At 40.7% G+C, this 23,682-nt stretch overlaps 2 protein-coding genes across 2 annotated transcripts; one reads left to right on the plus strand and one right to left on the minus strand.

Moving 5' to 3' along the window:
* Nucleotides 1-125: 125 nt before the first annotated feature.
* On the minus strand, nt 126-11,273 carry fastkd2 (FAST kinase domains 2). Its single transcript, XM_067404639.1, has 13 exons — nt 11,213-11,273; nt 10,826-10,905; nt 8,609-9,245; nt 6,474-6,577; nt 6,281-6,389; nt 5,391-5,514; nt 5,160-5,299; nt 4,605-4,777; nt 2,360-2,520; nt 2,057-2,281; nt 933-1,017; nt 676-790; nt 126-418 (listed from the first exon to the last, which is right to left on the minus strand). Exons 3-13 carry the CDS (start codon nt 9,206-9,208, stop codon nt 290-292), a joined length of 1,965 nt encoding a protein of 654 aa, XP_067260740.1. The 5' UTR covers nt 9,209-9,245; nt 10,826-10,905; nt 11,213-11,273; the 3' UTR covers nt 126-289.
* A 271-nt stretch (nt 11,274-11,544) lies between these two features.
* On the plus strand, nt 11,545-22,676 carry mdh1b (malate dehydrogenase 1B, NAD (soluble)). The gene is made up of 9 exons (XM_067404730.1): nt 11,545-11,566; nt 12,003-12,115; nt 12,244-12,378; nt 13,984-14,126; nt 14,631-15,145; nt 21,207-21,348; nt 21,537-21,712; nt 21,850-21,989; nt 22,604-22,676. The coding sequence occupies exons 1-9, from the start codon at nt 11,545-11,547 to the stop codon at nt 22,643-22,645; spliced, it is 1,428 nt and encodes a 475-aa protein (XP_067260831.1). The 3' UTR covers nt 22,646-22,676.
* Nucleotides 22,677-23,682: the final 1,006 nt, after the last annotated feature.

Below are 23,682 nucleotides of genomic sequence, written 5' to 3' on the forward strand. Positions count from 1 at the left end.
ATAGAAAGATAAATATTTTTTACGGAAATATTATTTTTCTGCATTTTAATTTCAAATAAAATTACATTGGGAAAAAGAAAAAAAAAAATGAAAAAAAGTCAATTTTTTTAATTAAAAAAATTCAGTTCATATTTATTTATTCATTGTTTCATTTTGTTTTTCACTTGGTGTTGGAGGAATACATAACTGTACAACACTGATATTATACATCAATAAATATGTATCCTGAATCCATCATAAAGGCAAATGAAATACAACAGAATTGCTCCGTCAGGAACTGTTATGAAATTCACTCCTCTTTTGGACTGTTGTTCAGTATTTCCTGCGTTCCAGAGGATTCCTGTGCTGGAAAAATGAGTTTCTGTAGCATCTGAAACTTCTCTTCCTCAGTTTTAGAGTTGAGCTCATGGACGGGAACCTAAAAAGGGTGATGCATATGAGGAATAATATTGGAAATGCATAAAAAAAGAGAACCAGAGATTGAACATTTGGTTAAATATTGTGACGATTACCATATTCATCTGGTATTTTGCATGGTGCTCCAAGGTATTTCAAAGAACACCATAATATTACTATGACACATGACTAAAAAACTCACATGTACCAAAAATATTGCATAAGTGTGAGTATCAGGTGTGATTATTTAGTGTGTATCAGAGGAATTAACACACTTACTAAAACAGGTTTATAACCAAGTTTTTCAAGATGCCGAAGTTTGATGACCAAGCTGGCTCGAGGATGTGTTGTACCAAAGCAAAATGAAGTCGGTGGAGCGCAGACCACTGCAATCCTGAAACACATGACAGAGGAGAGATGCTTATTTCTCTCTAAAACAACCGTCTAATAATTCAAAATTGTGGGGAACATCTAGGTGTGTGAGATTATCATGTGACTCTTCACATAAACATCAGAGTTGTCTTGTGTTGTGCTACCTTCGGGCACATTCAGGTGACCCAGAATCCTCTGCACTGAGGCTGCAGGTTTCTTCTTTGGGATGAGGGAGAGTAATCACACAGTCTAGAGCAAAGATTCAAACGTTAAATCCAACATAAAATGTAATTCACAACACATTAAACAATATAATGTGACACAATTCTGAGTAAAATTATTCAGCAGGAATGTAGGGATTTGATTGGTTGTGCAAATTAATTTATATTAGCTCATATTATATATATATATATATATATATATATATATATATATATATATGGCTTTTATGTATACATATTATTTTTTGATTTGCTTTATCGACATTTCATTGTTGATCATTTTTATGAAATAATATATATTAAATGTATATAAAAATATAGATACAAATATATATATATATATATATATATATATATATATATATATATATATATATATATATATATATATATATATATATTTTTTTTTTTTTTTTTTTTTTCATTGCTTGTATTGTGTGTCAATCACTTATTTAAACTTGTAATCCAAATTGCATTGTATTGGATACCTTAATGGTGCTAAAAGTTGTATTTTTAATATGCAAACTATAATTTCTTATTTTTATCCTTTTGATTTTGGAGTAAATTTAACCTGGACATGTTTTCCTGACATTTATTTTGTGTCTATTATCACTTATTTATGCTTGTAAACACTCACTTTAAATTGTACTGGAAGGTGCCATATACATAATGTTTTAGTGCTTGTTTAATATAATAATATTATATATTCTTAAATTAATGTAATAATATTATATATTCTTAAATTAATGTAATAATAATACAATATGGTAATAATATGGTAAATATGGCAATAATAAATAATTAAATATAGTTACTATTATTTTTCCCACCTCAAGGCAGTTTTGGTTACACCAACATAAAAGAAAAGTCTTTTGTGAGAAGGAGAAAATGATACTCTAATAAAAACATTTATTTTCTTTAAAGTCGGAGCTGTTGGCCTAGCGATTAAACACATTGAGCTATGGTTGGTGCTCATGTGGTAAATGTGAGTTTGAATCCAACTTTAAAATCTGCTACTGTAAATAACACTAACCAATAACTGTACAGTAACATGAGCTTCATCTCACCAATGAAGTAGATGCTCTGCTCCAGCACACTGTCCTGAACAGCAGCATTTCCCACAATGCTCCGGATCGCACTGAGCATTTCCCGGTTGACTGGGACGTCATGAGCAGGAACTGTGAAGTGGAGGTCTGGGATAGACCTCAAGGAGGGCGGCAGCAGAGGTTGATCCAGACGCAAACACAGATCCAACATGTGCAGCCACCTCTGAACCTTATTTGACTGTTTTCCTATGAGGACACGTAACAGATCACAGCTGAAATGAGACGCACTTTGGATGAGGAGAGAGAGGAAGTAGAGATATTAACCTTTCTGTATCTGGTCCAGGGTTTCCTGCTGTAGCAGTTTATCCATTAGGGTTTGTGGGATGTGCTCCAGCAATGCCAGATAGTAAACGGCTTTCAGGAGGTCGGTGGGGGACAACTTTGGAAGGTAGGACTCTAAGACCTTCACCACACTGGACACAAACCTAATTAAAAAGCAGGAAGTAAAAGTTTGCTGAAGTCAGACACATGCCTGTCCTGCAAAAACAGCTTTTGCTTTGGGTTTTTGAGAGAATTATAACATTGAATATTCTGATAAATAAGAATATTTATTTTTTATTGGAAAATAATTTTTATTGAACATACATTAACGTTCAAAAATTTGGGGTCAGTAAGATTTTACCAAAGTCTCTCCAGCCTGAGTTATTGTCTATATCAGTGTCACTGTTTCTGAACTCCCTGAAACGCCTCAGTTGTAGTCTTGAGTTTTCTTCCGGGAACGAACACTTCACACAGTATTCCTAATTTAAATAATTCCTACCCAAGGCATGCACACAAAAAAGTGGGTGAGGCCTAGTTGAGTTAGTTAGTAGTGTGAGCTAAAACTCAGTTTAGGGACATTTCCTAAACACACTTAAAGGGTTAGTTCACCCAAAAATGAAAATTCTGTCATTTATTACTCACTCTCATTTCGTTCCACACCCGTAAGACCTTCATTAATCTTCGGAACACAAATTAAGGTATTTTAGTTCAAATCCGATGGCTCCGTGAGGCCTTCATAGGGAGTAAGTTAATGTCACTTCCTCTGTCAAGATCCATAAAGGTACTAAAAACACATCTAAATCAGTTCATGTGCGTACAGTCGTTTAATATTAATATTATAAAGCGACGAGAATGTCTTTGGTGCGCCCCCCCCAAAAAAATAACGACTTATTTAGTGATGGCGGATTTCAAAACACTGCTTCAGGAAGCATCGGAGCACAATGAATCAGTGTATCGGATCTTCTGTTCGGAGCGTCACGTGATTTCAGCCGTTTGGCGGTTTTGAATCGCGATCCGATTCATGATTCGATACACTGATTCATAACGCTTCGATGCTTCCTGAAGCAGTGTTTTGAAATCGGTCATCACTAAATAAGTCGTTTTTTTTTTTTGGCGCACCAAAAATATTCTCGTCGGTTTATAATATTAATATTAAACGACTGTACTCACATGAACTGATTTAGATGTGTTTTTAGTACCTTTATGGATCTTGACATAGGAAGTGACATTAACTTACTCCCTATGAAGGCCTCACTGAGCCATCGGATTTGAACTAAAATATCTTAATTTGTGTTTCGAAGATTAATGAAGGTCTTACGGGTGTGGAACGAAATGAGGGTGAGTAATAAATGACAGAATTTTCATTTTTGGGTGAACTAACCCTTTAACCCTTTGATGCTGCTCGCGTGTAGGTCAAAAATGACCTTTTTTATTTCAATGAAATGATTGTACTATATTTTTGTTCGATAATGTTTTAAAATTTAAAATTTTGTATTTTTAGGGGATTTAATAATACTAAATTACATTTATGCAGTAGTTATGATCCATTTTTTTAGCATGGACCTGAAAATTTAATTTCTAAAACTGTCAGAAAATCAAAGCCATAAATCTAAACAAGCTGTGCTCCAAAATTGAGGTTGATATTTCAAAAAAATTAGCTTTCAGTAAGATTTTATTTGGGCGCAGTACCAAACGTTTCCACTAGATGAAATGGTCATTTTTGACCACAAACAATACTATTTTTTTCAGGACTATTTAACCTTTTTGAATCCAAAAAAACAAACATAACCCAACAGCACCAGAAGATTACAGCGGTTGACCAATCACAACACATGGATCCAGCCGACAAATCAGAGCACATTGTGCTTTTTGGAAGGAATCAAATATGTCAAAACCAAATATGAAAACCTTTGAAAAAGGACATAACAGGCTCCCTTCAACTGTTTTCAACAATGATAATGATAAGAAATGTTTCTTGAGCATCAAATCAGCATATTAGAACGATTTCTGAAGGATCATGTGACACTGAAGACTGGAGTAATGATGCTGAAAATTCAGCTTTGATCACAGGAATAAATTACATTTTATAATATATTCAAATAGAAAAGTTATTTTAAATTGCAAAAATATTACTGTTCATTTCTGAACAAATAAATGCAGCCTTGATGAGCTTTCAAAAACATTTAACAAATCTTACCGACCTCAACATTGACAGTGTAGGTGATTAAGACCTATAACAGCAGCTTACTCAGTTTTTTTCTCTTTCAGGTCATGATTGAGGAGAGAAAACACTTTTAAAACACTAAGAAGGTCTTTCAGCGTCAGACTGTCAGGCTTCTGGATGATTCTCTCTGCAAATGCATCCAACAGGACAACAGGTCTGAACAAGAGATCCTCAAATGATACCAGAATGAGAATCACCTGGAAAACATGAAAAGCATTTAATAAAAGAAAACAAATCCTGCTGCATAATTATGTAATTCATCACAGGCCACTAATAATAAATGCAACTCTTCGCTCTGATAATGTAAAATTACAGGCAGGAATGCAACAATATATTCTGGTAAACTATAGCACACTTTTTTTTTTTTTATTATTGTGGCCAATACTTGATCTGATGGTTGATAATATACATCACCACTCAAAAGTTTGGGGATGGTAAAATGTTGTAATGTTTTTGAAACATTGTGCTCATCAAGACTGCATTTATTTGAGCAAAAATATTGTGCATTCCTCTTTATATATACAGTAGAGTTTCATATGGATCAGTTTAACTGAAAGCTCGGCTCAGCAGATATCGCACCTGTTTGTTGGACCACATATCAAATGTGCTGGTCATGTACTCGGAGACAGAGCTGAAGAGGGTGTGGTTTCTGTAGCGAAGCTCATGGCAGGACTTCAGCACAGACAGAAGCCTACCGAAGGGGAATTCATGCACATTTTCTGCAGGAAACAATGAGAGGTGAAGTGACAGTGACAGGTCTTGATTTGCTTTAGTTCTGGGAACATCCGAGAGGATCATGGTCCTTCTCACCAGCTATGTTCTTGCTGCAGACATCCAGCAGAGGTTTGAAGTTTAGGCCCATGGCAGCCAGGCTGGAGAACATGTACTGGGTGTTGGGTGGACTAAACTCATCTGCCAACGACAGAGTCTTTGTCTGAGGGAGAATGCAGAGGAATTGAGCTAGAAATTGATCATGTCAAAACACTAATTCGTTTAACAGGCAAAAAAAGCCTTGAAGCAAGTATCATTTCTCATTAGATAGATGCAACACGTCAGGATTATTTCACCCCAAAATCACAAGGAAAAAAAAAATATATATATAAATTTTATTTTGCATAAAAAAAGAGTAATTTTTAATTTAATTTTCAAGAAAATTAAGCACAGTTTCCTTCACAATTTATTATTAGCATGCAAAAAATCTCACTCTCATTACTGTAATGTGAAAGATTACTCCTTATTATTATTTACAAAAATATTAATTATAATTAATAAATAATTAAAAATAAAATACACAAACTTTAAAGTATTTAAATATCATGGCTGTTAAAAAACAGTATTCTGTATTACAGGAATGAGACTTTAATGAGAACTACTACTAAGGGTTATTATTGTTAACTAAAATTATTAAAATTATAAAATATAAATATTAGTTGAAAAACAAACTGGAAAAAAAAATAACTAAAACAAAAATAAATTAAATCTAAATAGCAATACAAAAAAGGACAATGTGACAAAAACACATAACGAAATATGATATATGAAAAAAAAAAAGCTTTATTTTCATTATGCAAAATATAACTTCTTGTTTGCTTGTTTTTTGGAGTAAACATTTTTATTAAAATCATCCACAGAAATCGATTGATTGAGAAATCCAATTTCTGTGCGAGATACATTTTAGGTGAATAAATGGTAAATCTAACCGCCAGCTGTCTCTTCAGATGTATCGGAGAGTTTTTGCCCACCGCACGCATCATGCTCTGCAGGACAACCACGCTCTGGATCTCAGGAATACGATCCTTCAGCAACAACCTTCAAAATCAGAGCTCAAATTGATGAAAACACACACAAATATCACATTATAAAGTTATATAAGGGCTGTAACAATCTTCACACCTTAAAGCCTCTCTTAAGGCCTGAACGTTCCTACAGTTCTCCATCTCCCGTATCGAGGCAGCCAACACAGAAAGAGACCTTATATCAAACTGATTCAGCCGTTCCTGGAATCAGCAAATTAGAAGGATCATGTGACATTGTAGAATGGAGTAATGATGCTGAAAATTCAGCTTTGATCACAGGAATAAATTACATTTTAATATATATTCAAATAAATAAGACTGGCTCACTTTCTCGTGACTCTCTCTTCCATCATGAGTAGACACGCCCTGTACCGCTGACTGGCTCACACTCCTCCCACATCATGAGTAGACACGCCCTCTACCACTGAGTGGCTCACTCTCCTCCCACATCATGAGTGGACACGCCCTCTACCACTGAGTGGCTCACTCTCCTCCCACATCATGAGTGGACACGCCCTCTACCACTGAGTGGCTCACTCTCCACCCACATCATGAGTGGACACGCCCTCTACCGCTGAGTAGCTCACTGTCTCTCCTCCCACATCATGAGTAGACACGCCCTCTACCACTGAGTGGCTCACACTCCTCCCACATCATGAGTAGACACGCCCTCTACCACTGAGTGGCTCACTCTCCTCCCACATCATGAGTGGACACGCCCTCTACCGCTGAGTGGCTCACTCTCCTCCCACATCATGAGTGGACACACCCTCTACCACTGAGTGGCTCACTCTCCTCCCACATCATGAGTGGACACGCCCTCTACCGCTGAGTGGCTCACTCTCCTCCCACATCATGAGTGGACACACCCTCTACCACTGAGTGGCTCACTCTCCTCCCACATCATGAGTGGACACGCCCTCTACCACTGAGTGGCTCACTCTCCACCCACATCATGAGTGGACACGCCCTCTACCGCTGAGTAGCTCACTGTCTCTCCTCCCACATCATGAGTAGACACGCCCTCTACCACTGAGTGGCTCACTCTCCTCCCACATCATGAGTGGACACGCCCTCTACCGCTGAGTGGCTCACTCTCCTCCCACATCATGAGTGGACACACCCTCTACCACTGAGTGGCTCACTCTCCTCCCACATCATGAGTGGACACGCCCTCTACCACTGAGTGGCTCACTCTCCACCCACATCATGAGTGGACACGCCCTCTACCGCTGAGTAGCTCACTGTCTCTCCTCCCACATCATGAGTAGACACGCCCTCTACCACTGAGTGGCTCACACTCCTCCCACATCATGAGTAGACACGCCCTCTACCACTGAGTGGCTCACTCTCCTCCCACATCATGAGTGGACACGCCCTCTACCGCTGAGTGGCTCACTCTCCTCCCACATCATGAGTGGACACACCCTCTACCACTGAGTGGCTCACTCTCCTCCCACATCATGAGTGGACACGCCCTCTACCACTGAGTGGCTCACTCTCCACCCACATCATGAGTGGACACGCCCTCTACCGCTGAGTAGCTCACTGTCTCTCCTCCCACATCATGAGTAGACACGCCCTCTACCACTGAGTGGCTCACTCTCCTCCCACATCATGAGTGGACACGCCCTCTACCGCTGAGTAGCTCACTGTCTCTCCTCCCACATCATGAGTAGACACGCCCTCTACCACTGAGTGGCTCACTCTCCACCCACATCATGAGTGGACACGCCCTCTACCACTGAGTGGCTCACTCTCCACCCACATCATGAGTGGACACGCCCTCTACCACTGAGTGGCTCACTCTCCACCCACATCATGAGTGGACACGCCCTCTACCACTGAGTGGCTCACTCTCCACCCACATCATGAGTGGACACGCCCTCTACCACTGAGTGGCTCACTCTCCTCCCACATCATGAGTGGACACGCCCTCTACCACTGAGTGGCTCACTCTCCACCCACATCATGAGTGGACACGCCCTCTACCACTGAGTGGCTCACTCTCCACCCACATCATGAGTGGACACGCCCTCTACCGCTGAGTAGCTCACTGTCTCTCCTCCCACATCATGAGTGGACACGCCCTCTACCACTGAGTGGCTCACACTCCTCCCACATCATGAGTGGACACACCCCCTGCTGCTGATTGGTCCGATCCACTTTCAACAGCGTTTCTCAGAAATCACGTACTGCACCTTTAATGAACATGTGAACCTCTTCACTCACCTGTATAACACGCAGCAGTGTCTGCACAACACGTGTGTCTTGTGAAACTCCCAGGTTGACAACGGCCAGCAGAGTGTAGGCCAGATCCTCACTCCTCATGCGCCAGGCGTCAGCGGCGGCCCGTTCACAGACCTCCTCAAACCCCGGGTGATCAAACATCAGCCGCAGCTCACAGCGCCGCTGCTCATCCGTCATTTTCTTCGTGCTCTCCCAGATGCGTGTGAAGATGCTGCTGATGAGCTGCTGCGACACTGGGATCTGCTTCAGCGTGTCCAGCACATCGGTGGGACAAAAACAGTTCTGCAAATGGCTGTAGAAAGGAGTCCTCTCTGCTTTATCCAGGAGTTCACTGGTCTCTGTAGAAGCTGGAGTTTGTTTAATCTGAGCATCGAGAACATCATGACCACTCTGACTGTAATACAGGACTTGTTTTAATGTGTGTCCTTGTATGCGTTTTCTCCCCAACTGAGATGACGCAGCAAAGCTTCTGCCTTTATAACACAAAGACGTCTGTGTCCATATAAAAGAGTCACATTTCCACAGCGCCGTGGATCTCAGAGCACATCTGAACATCTCCAAACCTGATTTATACATGCTCATTGTGGGAGATTCTCCAAAGCTTCAGACATGGTGTGACCTGTTTCAACAAACGAAAATGTGAAACAGAAACAACTGTACTTACTACACTTTGTGTTACTATTGTAAAATCATCATAAAAATTATGGTATTTTGATTACCACAGTACTTTTACCATTTTTTTTTTCCCAACCAGTTTTTCAAAACTCTTCTCACAGTTCTCTTTAGCAACTTTCAGATTGGCACAACAGTTAATTTCACATTCAAAATGCACTAAAACTACCAAAACACTTCCCAAATCAACTCATTCTTCCATAACACCAGCACACTGTTAAGGGTTAGTTCACCCAAAAATGAAAATTCTGTCATTAATTACTCAATTTCCAAAACCATAAGACTTTTGTTCATCTTCGGAACACTAATGAACATATTTTAATTAGATCTGAGAGATTTCTGTCCTTCCATTGACAGCTATGCATCTGACACTGATGCTTCAAAAAGTTCATAAAGAGATCATAAAACTAATCCATATGAATTGAGCGGTTTAGGCCAAATTTTCTAAAGAGACTCCATCACTTTATATGATGAACGGATTTAATTTATTCACATATAAACATTGATCAGCGAATATAAACAAAAGCTCAACCGAATCAGCTTGATGCACGAGAACAAACCTCAAACGTGATGCGTAACACGAGAATGAACCTCATTGGTTCTCGCATGTAAAGCAAACATGTTTGAGCTTCTGTTTACCACAACTGGGCTTTGTGTTGTTTTTGAAGAATTTTCGGAGCCTGATGAAATCGGTATAAATACGTGTTTAATACTGCAAAATACGCTCGATGTCCTTGCCGTCCAGAATAAAAGAGAACACATTTGTAAACGACTTCACTTTGACCCATTGTGTGAGCTCTCTCTTTAATCCCGCGTGGTTTATAAACATGCTGCTGCTGATGGGCTGACAATTTTGACACACCCACCAAACAAGAAGAAACGTGTCTCAAACCTGTTGCACACCGTTTCCAGGAAACATGTCGTTCGACCCGGAAACTGTAGCAAAACGTTGCGCACCGGATTGAGCTGATTGAGTGATCAATGTTTATATGTAAATAAAAGCCTAAGTTCAATCTGATCATCATATAAAGCGATCGTGTCTCTTCAGAAAATTTGGACTAAACCGCTCAATTCATATGGATTAGTTTTACGATCTCTTTATGAACTTTTTGAAGCATCAAAGGGTCAGTTGTGTAGCGGTCAATGGAGGGACAGAAATCTCTCAGATGTCATCAAAAAGATCTTCATTTGTGTTCTGGAGATGAACGAAAGTCTTGCAGGTTTGGAATGATACGAAGGTGTCATTTTTACTATCCCTTTAGTTTATCAGTTTTGAAAAAAAAAAAAATATGTAAACAGGTGAAAATTGACCTGTAGGTACATAGAGTTTTAGTGGTCGTCTGAGAAAGAAAATAATTCATATAATTTGAAAGAAGTAGTCACTGAATGCATTTTGTGCTAAAGAAGAAAAGAAAAAAGTCCACAGTTTAGCCCACATAGACTGCTGTTGTGCTCACTGTGGGAAGAGTTGAGAAATGACGATTGTAAACAAAAACAACAACAACAAACAGATGTTTCTGATTTTACCTTTCATGTTTTGTCTCTTCTCATGTGCAGTGAAATGCATCCGACAGGGTCACAGATGGATGCAAGATCTTGAAATGTTACTAGAATCAGAATAACAGAAATAAATGTATATTTTTAGTACGTATGTCTGATTATCCACAATACATTTTAACCCGAATAAATAGCCAAATGTTGAATTTAGCTAAAGACATATACAATAATGTGAAAAATGTAAAATCAAGTCAATTAAACAAATACATTTAGAGGACATTTGTGCTACACGTCCTTGTCCAGAAACCTTGAAAAAATGCTGTAAACCCGTATACTATTTACATGTTTGCGGTCAATTATGGCACAGTCATACATTTTAATCATCTATAATAATCATAATATAAGTATCTATCTAACCCTTCGGTCGTTGTCTTCACATGTGCACCGCTCTCACTATGAGCGCAGCCATGACAGAAACAGGGAGCGCGCGATTACTGCACTATAGTTCCGCTTCCAGTATCGCGTGATTTTCATAATGTTAATTTAAAAATGCAGCCCAAATAGTTAAATAAACTCCTTTATAACGTGTTTAATTCATATTATATATATATATAAAAAATATATATATTTTTTTTAAATAAAAATATAGATTTGAAAAACGAAAGAGAAATGTTTCCTCTTCAGGAAATGTTATGCGAGCGCACAATGTTACCTAGCAACGCCGGACGCGCTTGTGAATGGACCAAAACATGGCGAAATTTGTTCTTGCAGGTTAGTCGATTTTATGGCTATGGCTATCTATGGCTATCTATCTATCTGTCTATCTATCTGTCTATCTATCTATCTATCTATCTATCTATCTATCTATCTATCTATCTATCTATCTATCTATCTATCTATCTATCTATCTATCTATCTATCTATCTATCTATCTATCTATCTATCTATCATTCTACATCTATCTATATTTCTATCTATCATTCTACATCTATCTATCATTCTACATCTATCTATATTTCTATCTATCTATCATTCTACATCTATCTATCTGTCTGTCGGTCTGTCTGTTTGTAAACTTTATGGTTTATAGCAGTTATTGTGTTTCATCTAGTCAAACCCTTCAGTATTTATGATTATGTTTGTGGTCAGTCATGTCAAAGTCAGCAACATTTTAATGCTATAATATTCTCTCCATTCACTTACACAGGAAGAGCAGATTGTCCTCATTACGCAAAAGCTGAGCTTCTTGCTGATGTGCTGCAAAGAAACCTGCCAGATTTCCACATTCACAAGATTTGTGTTCACCCCAGTGACTGGAAGGTAAACCTGTGAATTCATGTGGAGCTTTAAGAGCTCTTTAATCATTTCCACACCATTTTTATGTTGAACTAAAGATGTCCTCGGTTCATTTATGTCTTTTATTCATATTGAACCATCTTTCTGTGTAGATATGGCTGGAGGACACCTGCGCATCAAATGAATGGACACATTCAAGCTCTCCTATCGTATGGAGGGAGCTGATTGATCGCGGGGGTAAAGGAATGCTGATCGGAGGCTTCAATGATTTCCTTGAGCATGCTCAGGTTTGCATGATAGGATACCAAAATAAAGGAGGAATTCATTTCAAGTAAAAAGTAAATAAGGATACAGTCCATATAAATTAAGGTTACAGCTTTTCTCAGTCGCTTTGGCTCATTATTTTTTTTGAAAAACTTGCAAAATGTAGCAACTCAAGTGATAACATTACAAGTAACACGAGTTACGTAATCAGATTACTTTTTTCCAAGTAACTAGTAAAGTAACGCATTCAACTTTTAAAGTTGCAACAAAATGTTTGAGTTACTTTTTTTTTGACTGACAGCTCTCCTGTCACCATGTTGAGAGAAATTGTAAGTGCAGAGGCTTATTTATTTCAGTTTAGGTGTGAAAAAGGCCTTTACATTTACCAAAAATAGTACAAGCAAACCCGGCCCAGGTGAGAAAAAGTCATGCAAAAGTAATGATTACTTTCCATAAAAAGTAACTAATGCAATTAGTTACTTTTTTAGGGATTAACGCAATATTGTAACACAGTACTTTAAAAAGGAACACTGTTCATGCTTCAAAACGTAGCCTATTTACAGATTTTTTTTTTGGCAAAAGTATGCAAATTTGTATGTATATATACTGCATTTATTTTTATAACAATGTCTTACATGTAAACAGAAAACATTCCATGTCATAGATATTTTTTGGAATACATAAGTACATCTCAGAAAGATTTTGTATTGAATGGATCATTTTGCATGTAATGATGGCTCACATGATTACAGAATGTTATAAACAGTATGACAATTTCACTGTGAATCAACTAATATTGTGTAAATTGTAGACAGCTAATTACTCTTTTGCACATATGTACTAAAACAATGCACATATCTGATGTGATAAATGAAGAAATTAATTATTCAGAGATCTGAACTTATTGTTTTGAGGAAAAAAAACAAACTCATTTGAGATTTGATCCTGATACAAAATGCTCCGAGACTTTAGTTGAAGATCCAAATGCAGCTTTATTGGGACATTCCAGAATCGTAATCCATATACCAAGCAAAGGTCAAACACAAGGGCAAACAACATAAATACGCAACAGGGTAGAAATCACAGGCATAATATGGGCAGCAAATCAAAAAACAAAAAAAGACTCAGGAAACCAGGTTAACACTCATAAATGCAGTATAACAACATACACGACTTCACATAAACTGCCAAAAAAGGTTTATATAGGCAGGGTTAACAAGGATAATGAGACACAGGTGGATGTAATCAGGCATAATGAGTCCGGGCAATGGGTTGTGGGACATGCAGTCCATGGTACTATAACCAAGACAGGAGTGCCCTCTGGTGGAAATCAAGGGCAGTCCAGCTGGTGGATTTAACAGATCCAAAGTGATTGAGAAAATCTGAAGAAACTGTAGTGATTTTATGCAAAAAAATATTTCAGGTATTATTTTAGCTTTAAAACTACTGCAGTATATTGATTTAGACTATAAGATAAAACTTAAAATTAAACAAATCCTTCCCCCAAACCACTGCAGAAAGTTCCTTTCTGCCCTGAATTATTAATTCATAACTAATCTAAGATCAGCAACATCCAGTTTCATTTAGATACTGTATGTGAAGATCAATACTTCTGTCCTCTCCTGCAGGGTTACTATGGCATCACCTCAGATATGAACTCTGATCTGATGCTAAAAATTGCAGTAGAGAATCAGCAAACTAAAGAGCTGTGTATGAAGGAGGAAGTCCACCGACACATGTCTCTCAGACCTCTGCACATCTGGATCAGCAGGTGGACGTGTTTCATCAGGCCCCTTTGCCTTTAAAGTGCCCCATTATGCTTTTTTCTGAGATTACCTTTCATGTAGTGTGAATGTAAAAGGTCTGCAAAGTTTCAAAGATCAATGTGTTTGATAAATTCGACAAATTGTCTCGCAAAAGAAAGAACGAGTCATCAGTAGTTCCAGTTTTATGATCTCTTTATGAACTTTTTGTGTTGTGTAGCTGTCAATGGAGGGACAGAAATCTCTCAGATTTCATTCAAAATATCTTAATTTGTGTTCTGAAGATGAACCAAAGTCTTACGAGTTTGGAATGACATGAGGGTGAGTAAATCATGACAGAATTTTCATTTTTTGGGTTAACTAACCCATATATGTAAACCTATTATAGTAGACCTCCAAAACAAAATTAGAATCCTTTAAAATAGCATAATAGGGGCACTTTAAAAGAGTAAAAAAGATTTCTTACCATCTTTAGATGCATGACATTTAACCTGAGAAAAAACCTCTTTCAGTGCTCTGAACCCCATCTGCTACAGCCTCATCCCTCAGTTGTTCACCCCGGGACTGTTTCCAGGTCTCCCTCTTTTCAGCCTTCACCTCATGGACACCTGCGGTTCTGAGGAAATGTTACGGGGACTCAAGATGGAAACAGAAGACCTCGCCCTGCCTCAGCTCCATGAGGTCACTGTCCATTCAGACCAGACACAGGCGTTTCAGGAAGCGCATTTTATCATCTTTCTAGATGAGCTACAGCCTATATGTGAAAGCAACGACGAACCGGATGACAAGGACCACATGGTGAGCCGGGTTGCAGAACGTTTCTTTTGCTATGGGCAACTCATCGAGGCGAACGCACGGAAAGACGTAAGAGTGATCGTGGCGGGAGACTCCTTTATTAATCTGAAGTGCTCGCTGTTAATTGAGAACGCACCCTCTGCTGACCCGCACAACTTTGTGGCGATGACAACGCAGCTGGAATGCGAGGCAAGAACTCAGCTTGCGCAGAAGTTGTCGGTGAAAACCGCAGGTAAAATAATAAATATTTGTTCTAATGTTCAATTGCAATACAATGATGCATTTGAAATTTGATTCAGATCAGTTTGATTATTTTGATATGAGTTGTAATTATTTTCAAAAGTATTTTGAAGAAACAATATGCCCTTTTTACATTCACAAAATTAATTTTTATATTAATATAACCTTTTATAAAAAATATTATATAATTTAAAATATGTTATATTATTATATTATTTATAATCAATAATTACATTGTTAAAATAACAAAGAATAAATTATATTTATAACTTTTAATACTATACATATATATAATTTTCATAATTACATTAATAAAATAATAAATATTTGTTCTAATATTCAATTGCAATACAATGTTGCATTTGAAATTTGAATCAGTTCAGTTTGATTATTTTAATATGATTTGTAATTATTCTGTAAAAAAAACTAAAGTATTCTGAAAAAACAATATGCATTTTTTACATTTACAAGCACATGAATCATATGTATTTTATAGTTATTATTTCATATATATACACACACTGTAATGATGGGTCAACAACGTGAGGATCCATTTGCAGCGTCTTTATTAAGACAAGACAGCACAATGCAAACAGGGACAAGACAGTAGCGTAAACAGGGACAGGCTTAGGTCGAGACAGGCGGCAATGAAACAAGGTCTTACAACAGGCAGGGATCGTGGCAGGCGGCAAACAAACAGAGTCCAGGAAACAGGCAGAGATCGGGGTCGGCAGCAAAGGTTCACAGAGGTAAGGCAGTCCAATCGATAACGGGGTAACAGTCCACAAGAAAACGCTCAGAAATGATCACCAGGGCAAATCAAGACTTCGCGGTGCATGGATGCGTGTGTGAGTGTTTTATGGAGTGAGTGTGATGTGATGCAGGTGTGTGCGCAATCAGTCCCAGGAATGAGGGCCCATGGGAAATGTAGTCCAGAAAGCAACAAGTCAATATTCCGGTGACGGCTCCCTCAGGCGGCCGGGATGAAGAGCCGCGGGAGCCGCATTCGTAACAGAGCCCCCCCCCTGCGAGCGGCTCCAGACGCGAGGAAGCGGGCGCCGGGGTCTACCGCGTGGACGAGGGGCCGGTCGCTCCGGATGCGTCCGGTGGAATTCCTCCATGAGTGATGGATCCAGGATATCTTCCCTGTTGACCCAGGACCGCTCCTCCGGGCCGTACCCCTCCCAGTCCACCAGATACTGCAGTTTTCCACCCCGGCGCCTGGAATCGAGTAGATCTCGGACCTGATAGGCCTCCTCGCCTTCGATGATCAGGGGTGGGGGGTTGTGGGTCTCGGCTCCCGCAGGCTCCTCTCTCGGTCCCCCGGAGGGTTTCAGCAACGACACATGGAAAGTGGGAGAAATGCGATAATTAGAAGGCAAGTCTAGACGGAATGATACAGGGGTAATTTGTTTTATGATTTGAAAAGGCCCTACAAACCTGGGACTGAGTTTGCGACATGGAAGTCGGAGGCGAAGATCCCTGGTGGATAGCCATACCCATTGCCCAACAGTGTAGTGAGGATTGGGCCGTCGGTGGCGATTGGCGTGAAGCTCTTGGCGTCTCACTGCCCGCTGTAGGTGGTGATGTGCTGACTCCCAGGTCTCCTCACTTCTGCGCATCCACTCAGTGACTGCAGGTAATTCTGATGGCTGGCCAGACCAGGGGAAGAGCGGAGGTTGGAAGCCCAGGACGCACTGGAATGGGGTGATGCCGGTGGCAGGTTTTCGTAGGGAGTTCTGTGCATATTCCGCCCACATTAGATAACGGCTCCAGTCCGCCTGATTCTGGCTACAGTAGGTGCGTAGGAACCGTGTCAATTCCTGGTTCATGCGTTCGGTTTGCCCGTTGGATTCAGGATGGTACCCAGAGGTGAGACTGATGTTGACGTTAAGCTGTTTGAAGAAAGCGGCCCAGACGCGGGAGGTGAACTGGGGTCCTCTGTCGGATACTATGTCCTCAGGTAATCCGTAGAAGCGAAAGACCGCGTTGCACAGGAGTTCAGCGGTTTCCAACGCGGTGGGAAGCTTGGGTAATGGCAGCAGACGGCAGGTTTTGGAGAAACGATCGATAACAGTGAGGATGGTGGTGTTTCCCTGGGACTCGGGTAGATCGGTGACGAAGTCGATAGCGATGTGGGACCATGGGCGTTGTGGAATGGGAAGTGGTTGAAGGAGGCCGGCCGGGGCTTGATGTGAAGCCTTAGTGGTTTGACAGGCGGTGCAGTGGTTGAGGAAGGTGGTGACATCAGCGAGCATGGTCTCCCACCAGAATTGGTTCTGCAGGAGCTGGAGAGTGGCAGTGATGCCCGGATGGCCGGAACTGGGGAAATCGTGGACTTGGTGCAATAGTCTGTCTCGGAGATGTGCGGGAACGAAGGTGCGGTTAGGTGGACAGGTCGCTGGGATTGCGATCTGTTCGTTGGCTTGTGAGATTTCCGTCATTATGTCCCATTGCACGGGAGCGAGCAGCAGAGTTTCAGGCAGGATATTCTCAGTGTTCTCTGAGCGCTCTGGTTCATCCGTTTGCCTTGATAACGCATCCGCCTTTACATTCTTTGACCCAGGTCTGTAAGTGACTGTGAAATTAAAGCGGGTGAAGAACATTGCCCATCTGGCCTGTCGTGGGTTTAGACGCTTGGCAGATCGTAAATACTCCAAGTTCTTGTGATCAGTTAGAATTACGAATGGGTGCTTAGCCCCCTCGAGCCAATGACGCCACTCCTCCAGCGCCGCTTTCATGGCAAGTAGCTCCCGGTTGCCCACATCATAGTTGCGTTCAGCGGAGGACAGCTTACGGGAGTAGAACGCACAGGGGAACATTTTGGGTGGTTCACCCTGACGCTGGGATAGTACGGCTCCTATGCCGGTATTGGAGGCGTCCACCTCCACAATGAACGGAAGTTCGGGATCTGGGTGACGGAGAATTGGAGCTGATGTGAAGCGTCTCTTCAGTTCCTGAAACGCTCGGACTGCCTCTGGTGACCAAGTGAGGCGGGAGGTCTTACGTCTTGTCATGGTGGTTAAGGGAGCGACCACCCCGCTGAAGTTTCTGATAAACCTCCGGTAAAAGTTGGCGAACCCCAGGAACCGTTGTAATTCTTTTAGTGTGCGTGGTTGCGGCCATTCCAGCACCGCCTTGACCTTTCCATCATCCATCGCTACTCCTTCACGGCTGATGATGTAGCCCAGGAAAGAAGTGGAAGTGCGGTGAAATTCACATTTCTCGGCCTTGGCGTAGAGTTTGTGTTGGATCAGACGTCGCAGAACTGCTCGAACATGTTGGACGTGTTCGTGGTATGTGTTGGAGTAGATCAGGATGTCGTCGATGTAAACCACGACCCACCGATTTAGCATATCTCGGAGGACATCATTGATGAACGATTGGAAGACTGAAGGACTGTTGGATAGACCGAAGGGCATGACAAGGGTCTCGTAGTGGCCAGAGGAGGTGGAAAAGGCAGTTTTCCACTCGTCGCCTGCTCGGATGCGAATCAGATTATAAGCACACCGGAGGTCTAGTTTGGTATAATATTGGGCTTGACGAAGTTGTTCAAGGGCCGCTGGTACTAGTGGTAGTGGGTACCTGAACTTTATGGTGATGTCATTGAGGCCACGATAGTCTATGCACGGCCGGAGGCTGCCATCCTTCTTTTTGACGAAGAAGAACCCTGATGAGGCGGGAGAGGTAGAGGGCCGAATGAATCCCTTAGCTAGTTCTCCCTCGATGTATGACTTCATAGCCGCCTCCTCAGGTTGCGACAGAGGAAAGATACGGCCCTTGGGGGGCGTAGTCCCAGGCAGCAGATCAATCGCACAGTCACTGGAGCGGTGCGGCGGCAGTTCGGCGGACTTGGATTTACTGAAGGCTAGTGCCAGGTCGTCGTATTCGGCGGGGATGACTGATTCATGGTCGACTGGGGCTTCATTGACGGCTATGGCATGAATGGCGATGGGTAGAACTGGACTCAGACAGTGCTGATGACATGCGGGGTCCCACTGGACGATCTGACCCTCCTTCCAGGAAATGACAGGGTTGTGTGTGCGGAGCCAGGGCAGGCCTAGGATGACGGGGTTGTTGGGCGTGTGAATGACGTAGAAGCGAATTTGTTCCTTGTGAAGGGCCCCGACTTGCAGGCCGAGGTCAGAGGTGATATGCGACACCCTTCCTCCTCCTATGGGCTTCCCGTCTAACGCCTCCACTGTTAATGGGGAATGACAGTTGGTTAACTGGATATCATGCTCATGGGTGAAAGTGTCTGATATGAAGTTTCCAGCAGCCCCGGAGTCCAGGAGTGCGTGAGTGGACACAACCCGGCCGTTACAGGTGATTTGGATGGGTATTTTCAGGCAGTTAGAGGGGTAATCTGAACTCACCGATCTGGGGTTGGAGACGTTGGGTCTGATTGGGCAGTTTATCTTGATGTGACCAGCCTGTCCGCAGTAGAGACATAGATGCATTTGGCGTCTTCTCTCTCGTTCTTCGGGTTGAAGAGGAGTATATCCAAGCTGCATGGGTTCTGATGGAGTTGCGCTGGTGGCGAGGGAACGAAGCGGCCGGCGGGAGCGGAGGAGATTATCAATGTGGATGGTCAGCTCTATGAATGAAGTTAATGACCTGCCCTCGTCACGGCATGCCAGTTCAGCTTGGAGCTCCAGATTCAGGCCTTTGCGAAAGAGTAGTTTCAGCGTGTCCTCCACCCAGTTGGTCTGTGCGGCCAGTGTGCGGAACTGTAGAGCAAACTCCGCGGCCGTGGACTTTCCCTGAGTTACGGTGAGCAGTTGGTCACCAGCACTCTTGCCGCCCTCCGGGTGTTCAAACACCTCCTTGAAGCTTTGTAGGAACGCAGAGAAAGTGGGAAACACCGAGCTGTCCTCTCTCCATACTGCTGTGGCCCAGTCTAGCGCTTTGCCCGTGAGCAGAGAACAGACGAAGGATATGCGACTGATCTCTGTAGAATACAAGGATGGTTGCTGGTTAACAAACAGAGAACATTGTAACAGGAAGCCCTTACATTTGGCAGGATTGCCGTCGAACTTCTCAGGCAGAGCGAGGCGTGGGTTGACTGGGGACGGCGTGATCGCCTGACTGGTAGCGGCGGGAGATGGCGGCATGGCGGCCTCAGGAGAGGCGAAGCGTAGGCCTTGCAAAGTCTTTACTAGTTCCTCGGTGAGAGAGGTGAGTCGGTTCAGCTGGTGCTGATGCACCGCGAGCTGGCTGGCTTGTGCTGAAAGCTCGGTGGAAATTTGCATGAGGGCTGCTGGATCGTTTGATGGCGAAGTCTTCTGTAATGATGGGTCAACAACGTGAGGATCCATTTGCAGCGTCTTTATTAAGACAAGACAGCACAATGCAAACAGGGACAAGACAGTAGCGTAAACAGGGACAGGCTTAGGTCGAGACAGGCGGCAATGAAACAAGGTCTTACAACAGGCAGGGATCGTGGCAGGCGGCAAACAAACAGAGTCCAGGAAACAGGCAGAGATCGGGGTCGGCAGCAAAGGTTCACAGAGGTAAGGCAGTCCAATCGATAACGGGGTAACAGTCCACAAGAAAACGCTCAGAAATGATCACCAGGGCAAATCAAGACTTCGCGGTGCATGGATGCGTGTGTGAGTGTTTTATGGAGTGAGTGTGATGTGATGCAGGTGTGTGCGCAATCAGTCCCAGGAATGAGGGCCCATGGGAAATGTAGTCCAGAAAGCAACAAGTCAATATTCCGGTGACGGCTCCCTCCGGCGGCCGGGATGAAGAGCCGCGGGAGCCGCATTCGTAACACACACACACACATATATATATATATATATATATATATATATATATATATATATATATATATATATTATATAATATATATATATTAAACACATATATACATATATGTTAAAATAATTTAAAAATAAATTATAATAATGTCATTATTGATTATAGGTATTAATATATTATTTTCCACAAATAATTATATTAATAAAATAAAATTAAAAATAAGTAATTCTTGTCTTAATGTCTTTTGCTGTGCATGCTCAAATTTTCCTATTTTCTTATATTCACAGACATGACTAATGTTATTGTATGGGGAAACATCAGTGGCAGTTACCATATTGACCTGCAGAGGGCGAAGGTTTTCAGATATGATGGCGCAATTTGGGGACCAGATGGTTTTTCTCAGCGAGTCATTGAAATGATTTATGATTGGTAAAGATCATTGTGGTGCATGACTCAGGCCATATGGCTCTTTTACGCAATTTCATTATGAATCCATTTATGAATCATTATAAATGGTATAATTAAGTAAACAATAAATCAGATGTATGTCATCAGTCCATACATATCTTAAATACAGTAATTAAACTCATAATTATACTCATCTTTTGTTTTATAAGGAAATGGCTGGAGACAGATTTTATGACTTTAGTACATAAACATCGTGCCACAATTTCATCAATGACCAACAAAGCCACAGCAATATCATCAACCAATGGAATAATGAGCATTTTAAGGGCCTGGAATAATGAAGCTTCTCCAGAGGAAGTTTTCTCATTGGGTGTACTTAGTACAGGCAAGATCATATAAATCATCCTCAAACATGAAATAAATATGGCTTACATACATATTTATAATGTATCTTTTATATTTTTATATAGGCTAATGCTTGTAAATGCATGATCAGCATGTGTGACTTTTCTAATTCTGCAGGGCAGTTTGGGATTCCAGCAGGTTTGGTGTTTTCTATGCCTGTGAGCTTCAGGGATGGTCTCTGGTCAGTGCGGTCTGATGTTACCGTTACAGATGAGTTGAGGGTAAAACTTGATGCTTGTGCTGATGAACTTAAAATGGTGAGTGCAATATTACTTATTATATTTAAAATGATCCCATGATGGGAAACCATAAAAGGTGAATGTTTATATGTGAATAAAAGTTTAAATTCAATCCGTTCATCATGTAAAGTGATCGAGTCTCTTCAGAAAATTTGGACTAAACCCCTCAATTCATATGGATTAGTTTTACGATCTTTTTATGAACTTTCTGATGCGTCAAACTGGTAGTTGGTGTAGACTGTCAATGGAGGGACAGAAATCTCTCAGATTTTATCAAAAATATCTTAATTTGTGTTCTGAAGATGAACAAAAGTCTTACAGGTTTGGAACGACATGGAAGTGAGAAAATGATGACAGAATTTTCATTTTTCACCTTCAAGGTTCTACTGCATATGGAACCTTTTCTTCTACGAGTGTAAAACTTATCAACCAATCAGAGAATGTTCTCTGCTTTTTTGGAAAGGTTTGGAGACTGCAAAGGTTTAGCAAAAGTTTGCGTAGTTGCTTAGCAATAACAATATATACATGCTTTTATGTGCTTCTTCCTGGTGGGACACAGATAGCACACTTGATCAGCTCTGATAAGATTGCAGTGGTTAATCAATGTTGTTTTATGCATTTATTTGCTTTAGGAGAGAGACATTGCTGCTAGAATACTGAAGAAAGATGAATGACGGCTCTCCAAAAGCAGACTTCAGTGACATGACACTCATTATTCTAATAAGGATTACTATTTTTAAGATATATTTGTATAATCACAATCTCAATGCTTTAAATGGCAAGTGTGATGAAATTGTCCCATAAAAACGTTCAGCTCAATTTTAGAGACTCTTCTTGTTGATAGTTGATTATGCAATTTTACCCAAAAATGTGGAAAATTTGGGAATTTTAGATGGAAGACTATACTTTCTGTTTCAGGTTCTCAGTCTTATTCTAGTAAACATAAATGTGAATCAATACCAGAAGAACTTTGTGCTTAATATGTTATTTAGTCATAGTTGCAATGCAAAAAAAAAAAAAAAAAAAAAAAAAATGTCTTGTTTCTAGTCAAAATATCTTAAAGTTCTTAAATCAAGAAGCATTTTATTGACAAATAAAAATTATTTTCTTGTAAAAATAGGTCAAAATTAAGTGAGTTTTTCCTTTAAAACAAGCAACATAATCTGCCAGTGGGGTAAGCAAAATAATCTTATTTCAAACCAAACATAAGCTGTATAATCTTGTGTTCAGTTTTGATTAAGATTATTTTGCGTACCCCATTGGTAGATTATGTTGCTTGTTTTAAAGGTGCTAAAGTGTGGAAAGTTACTAGAGCGCGCAGCCGCGTTCGTCTCTCACAAGGAACGTCACGGCAGTGATTGACAAGCCAGAAGCCCAATCGTTTACGCGATCATCGATTGGCTAATGTTTTTAAGGCCCTACCTCGTGCACAGATGATGTATATTAATATTATTCCTTTCATTGCACCTAATAAATAGTCTTTTATCAGTTAGTAAAGACTTATATTGCAAAAATGTATAAAACAAAACATCCTCTTTAGCACTTTTAATTTTGACTTTTTTTTTTTTTTCTAAAAATAAGAAAACAATTTTTACTCGTCAAGAAAATGCTTCTTGATCTAAGAATTTTTAGATATTTGGACGGGAAACAAGACAAAAATTCTAAGTAAGAACAGCATTTTTTTGCAGTGTGCCACTTATTGTTATGCTAT

This window comes from Chanodichthys erythropterus, chromosome 12, assembly GCF_024489055.1.
Source record: "Chanodichthys erythropterus isolate Z2021 chromosome 12, ASM2448905v1, whole genome shotgun sequence".
NCBI classification, from domain to species: Eukaryota; Metazoa; Chordata; class Actinopteri; order Cypriniformes; family Xenocyprididae; genus Chanodichthys; species Chanodichthys erythropterus.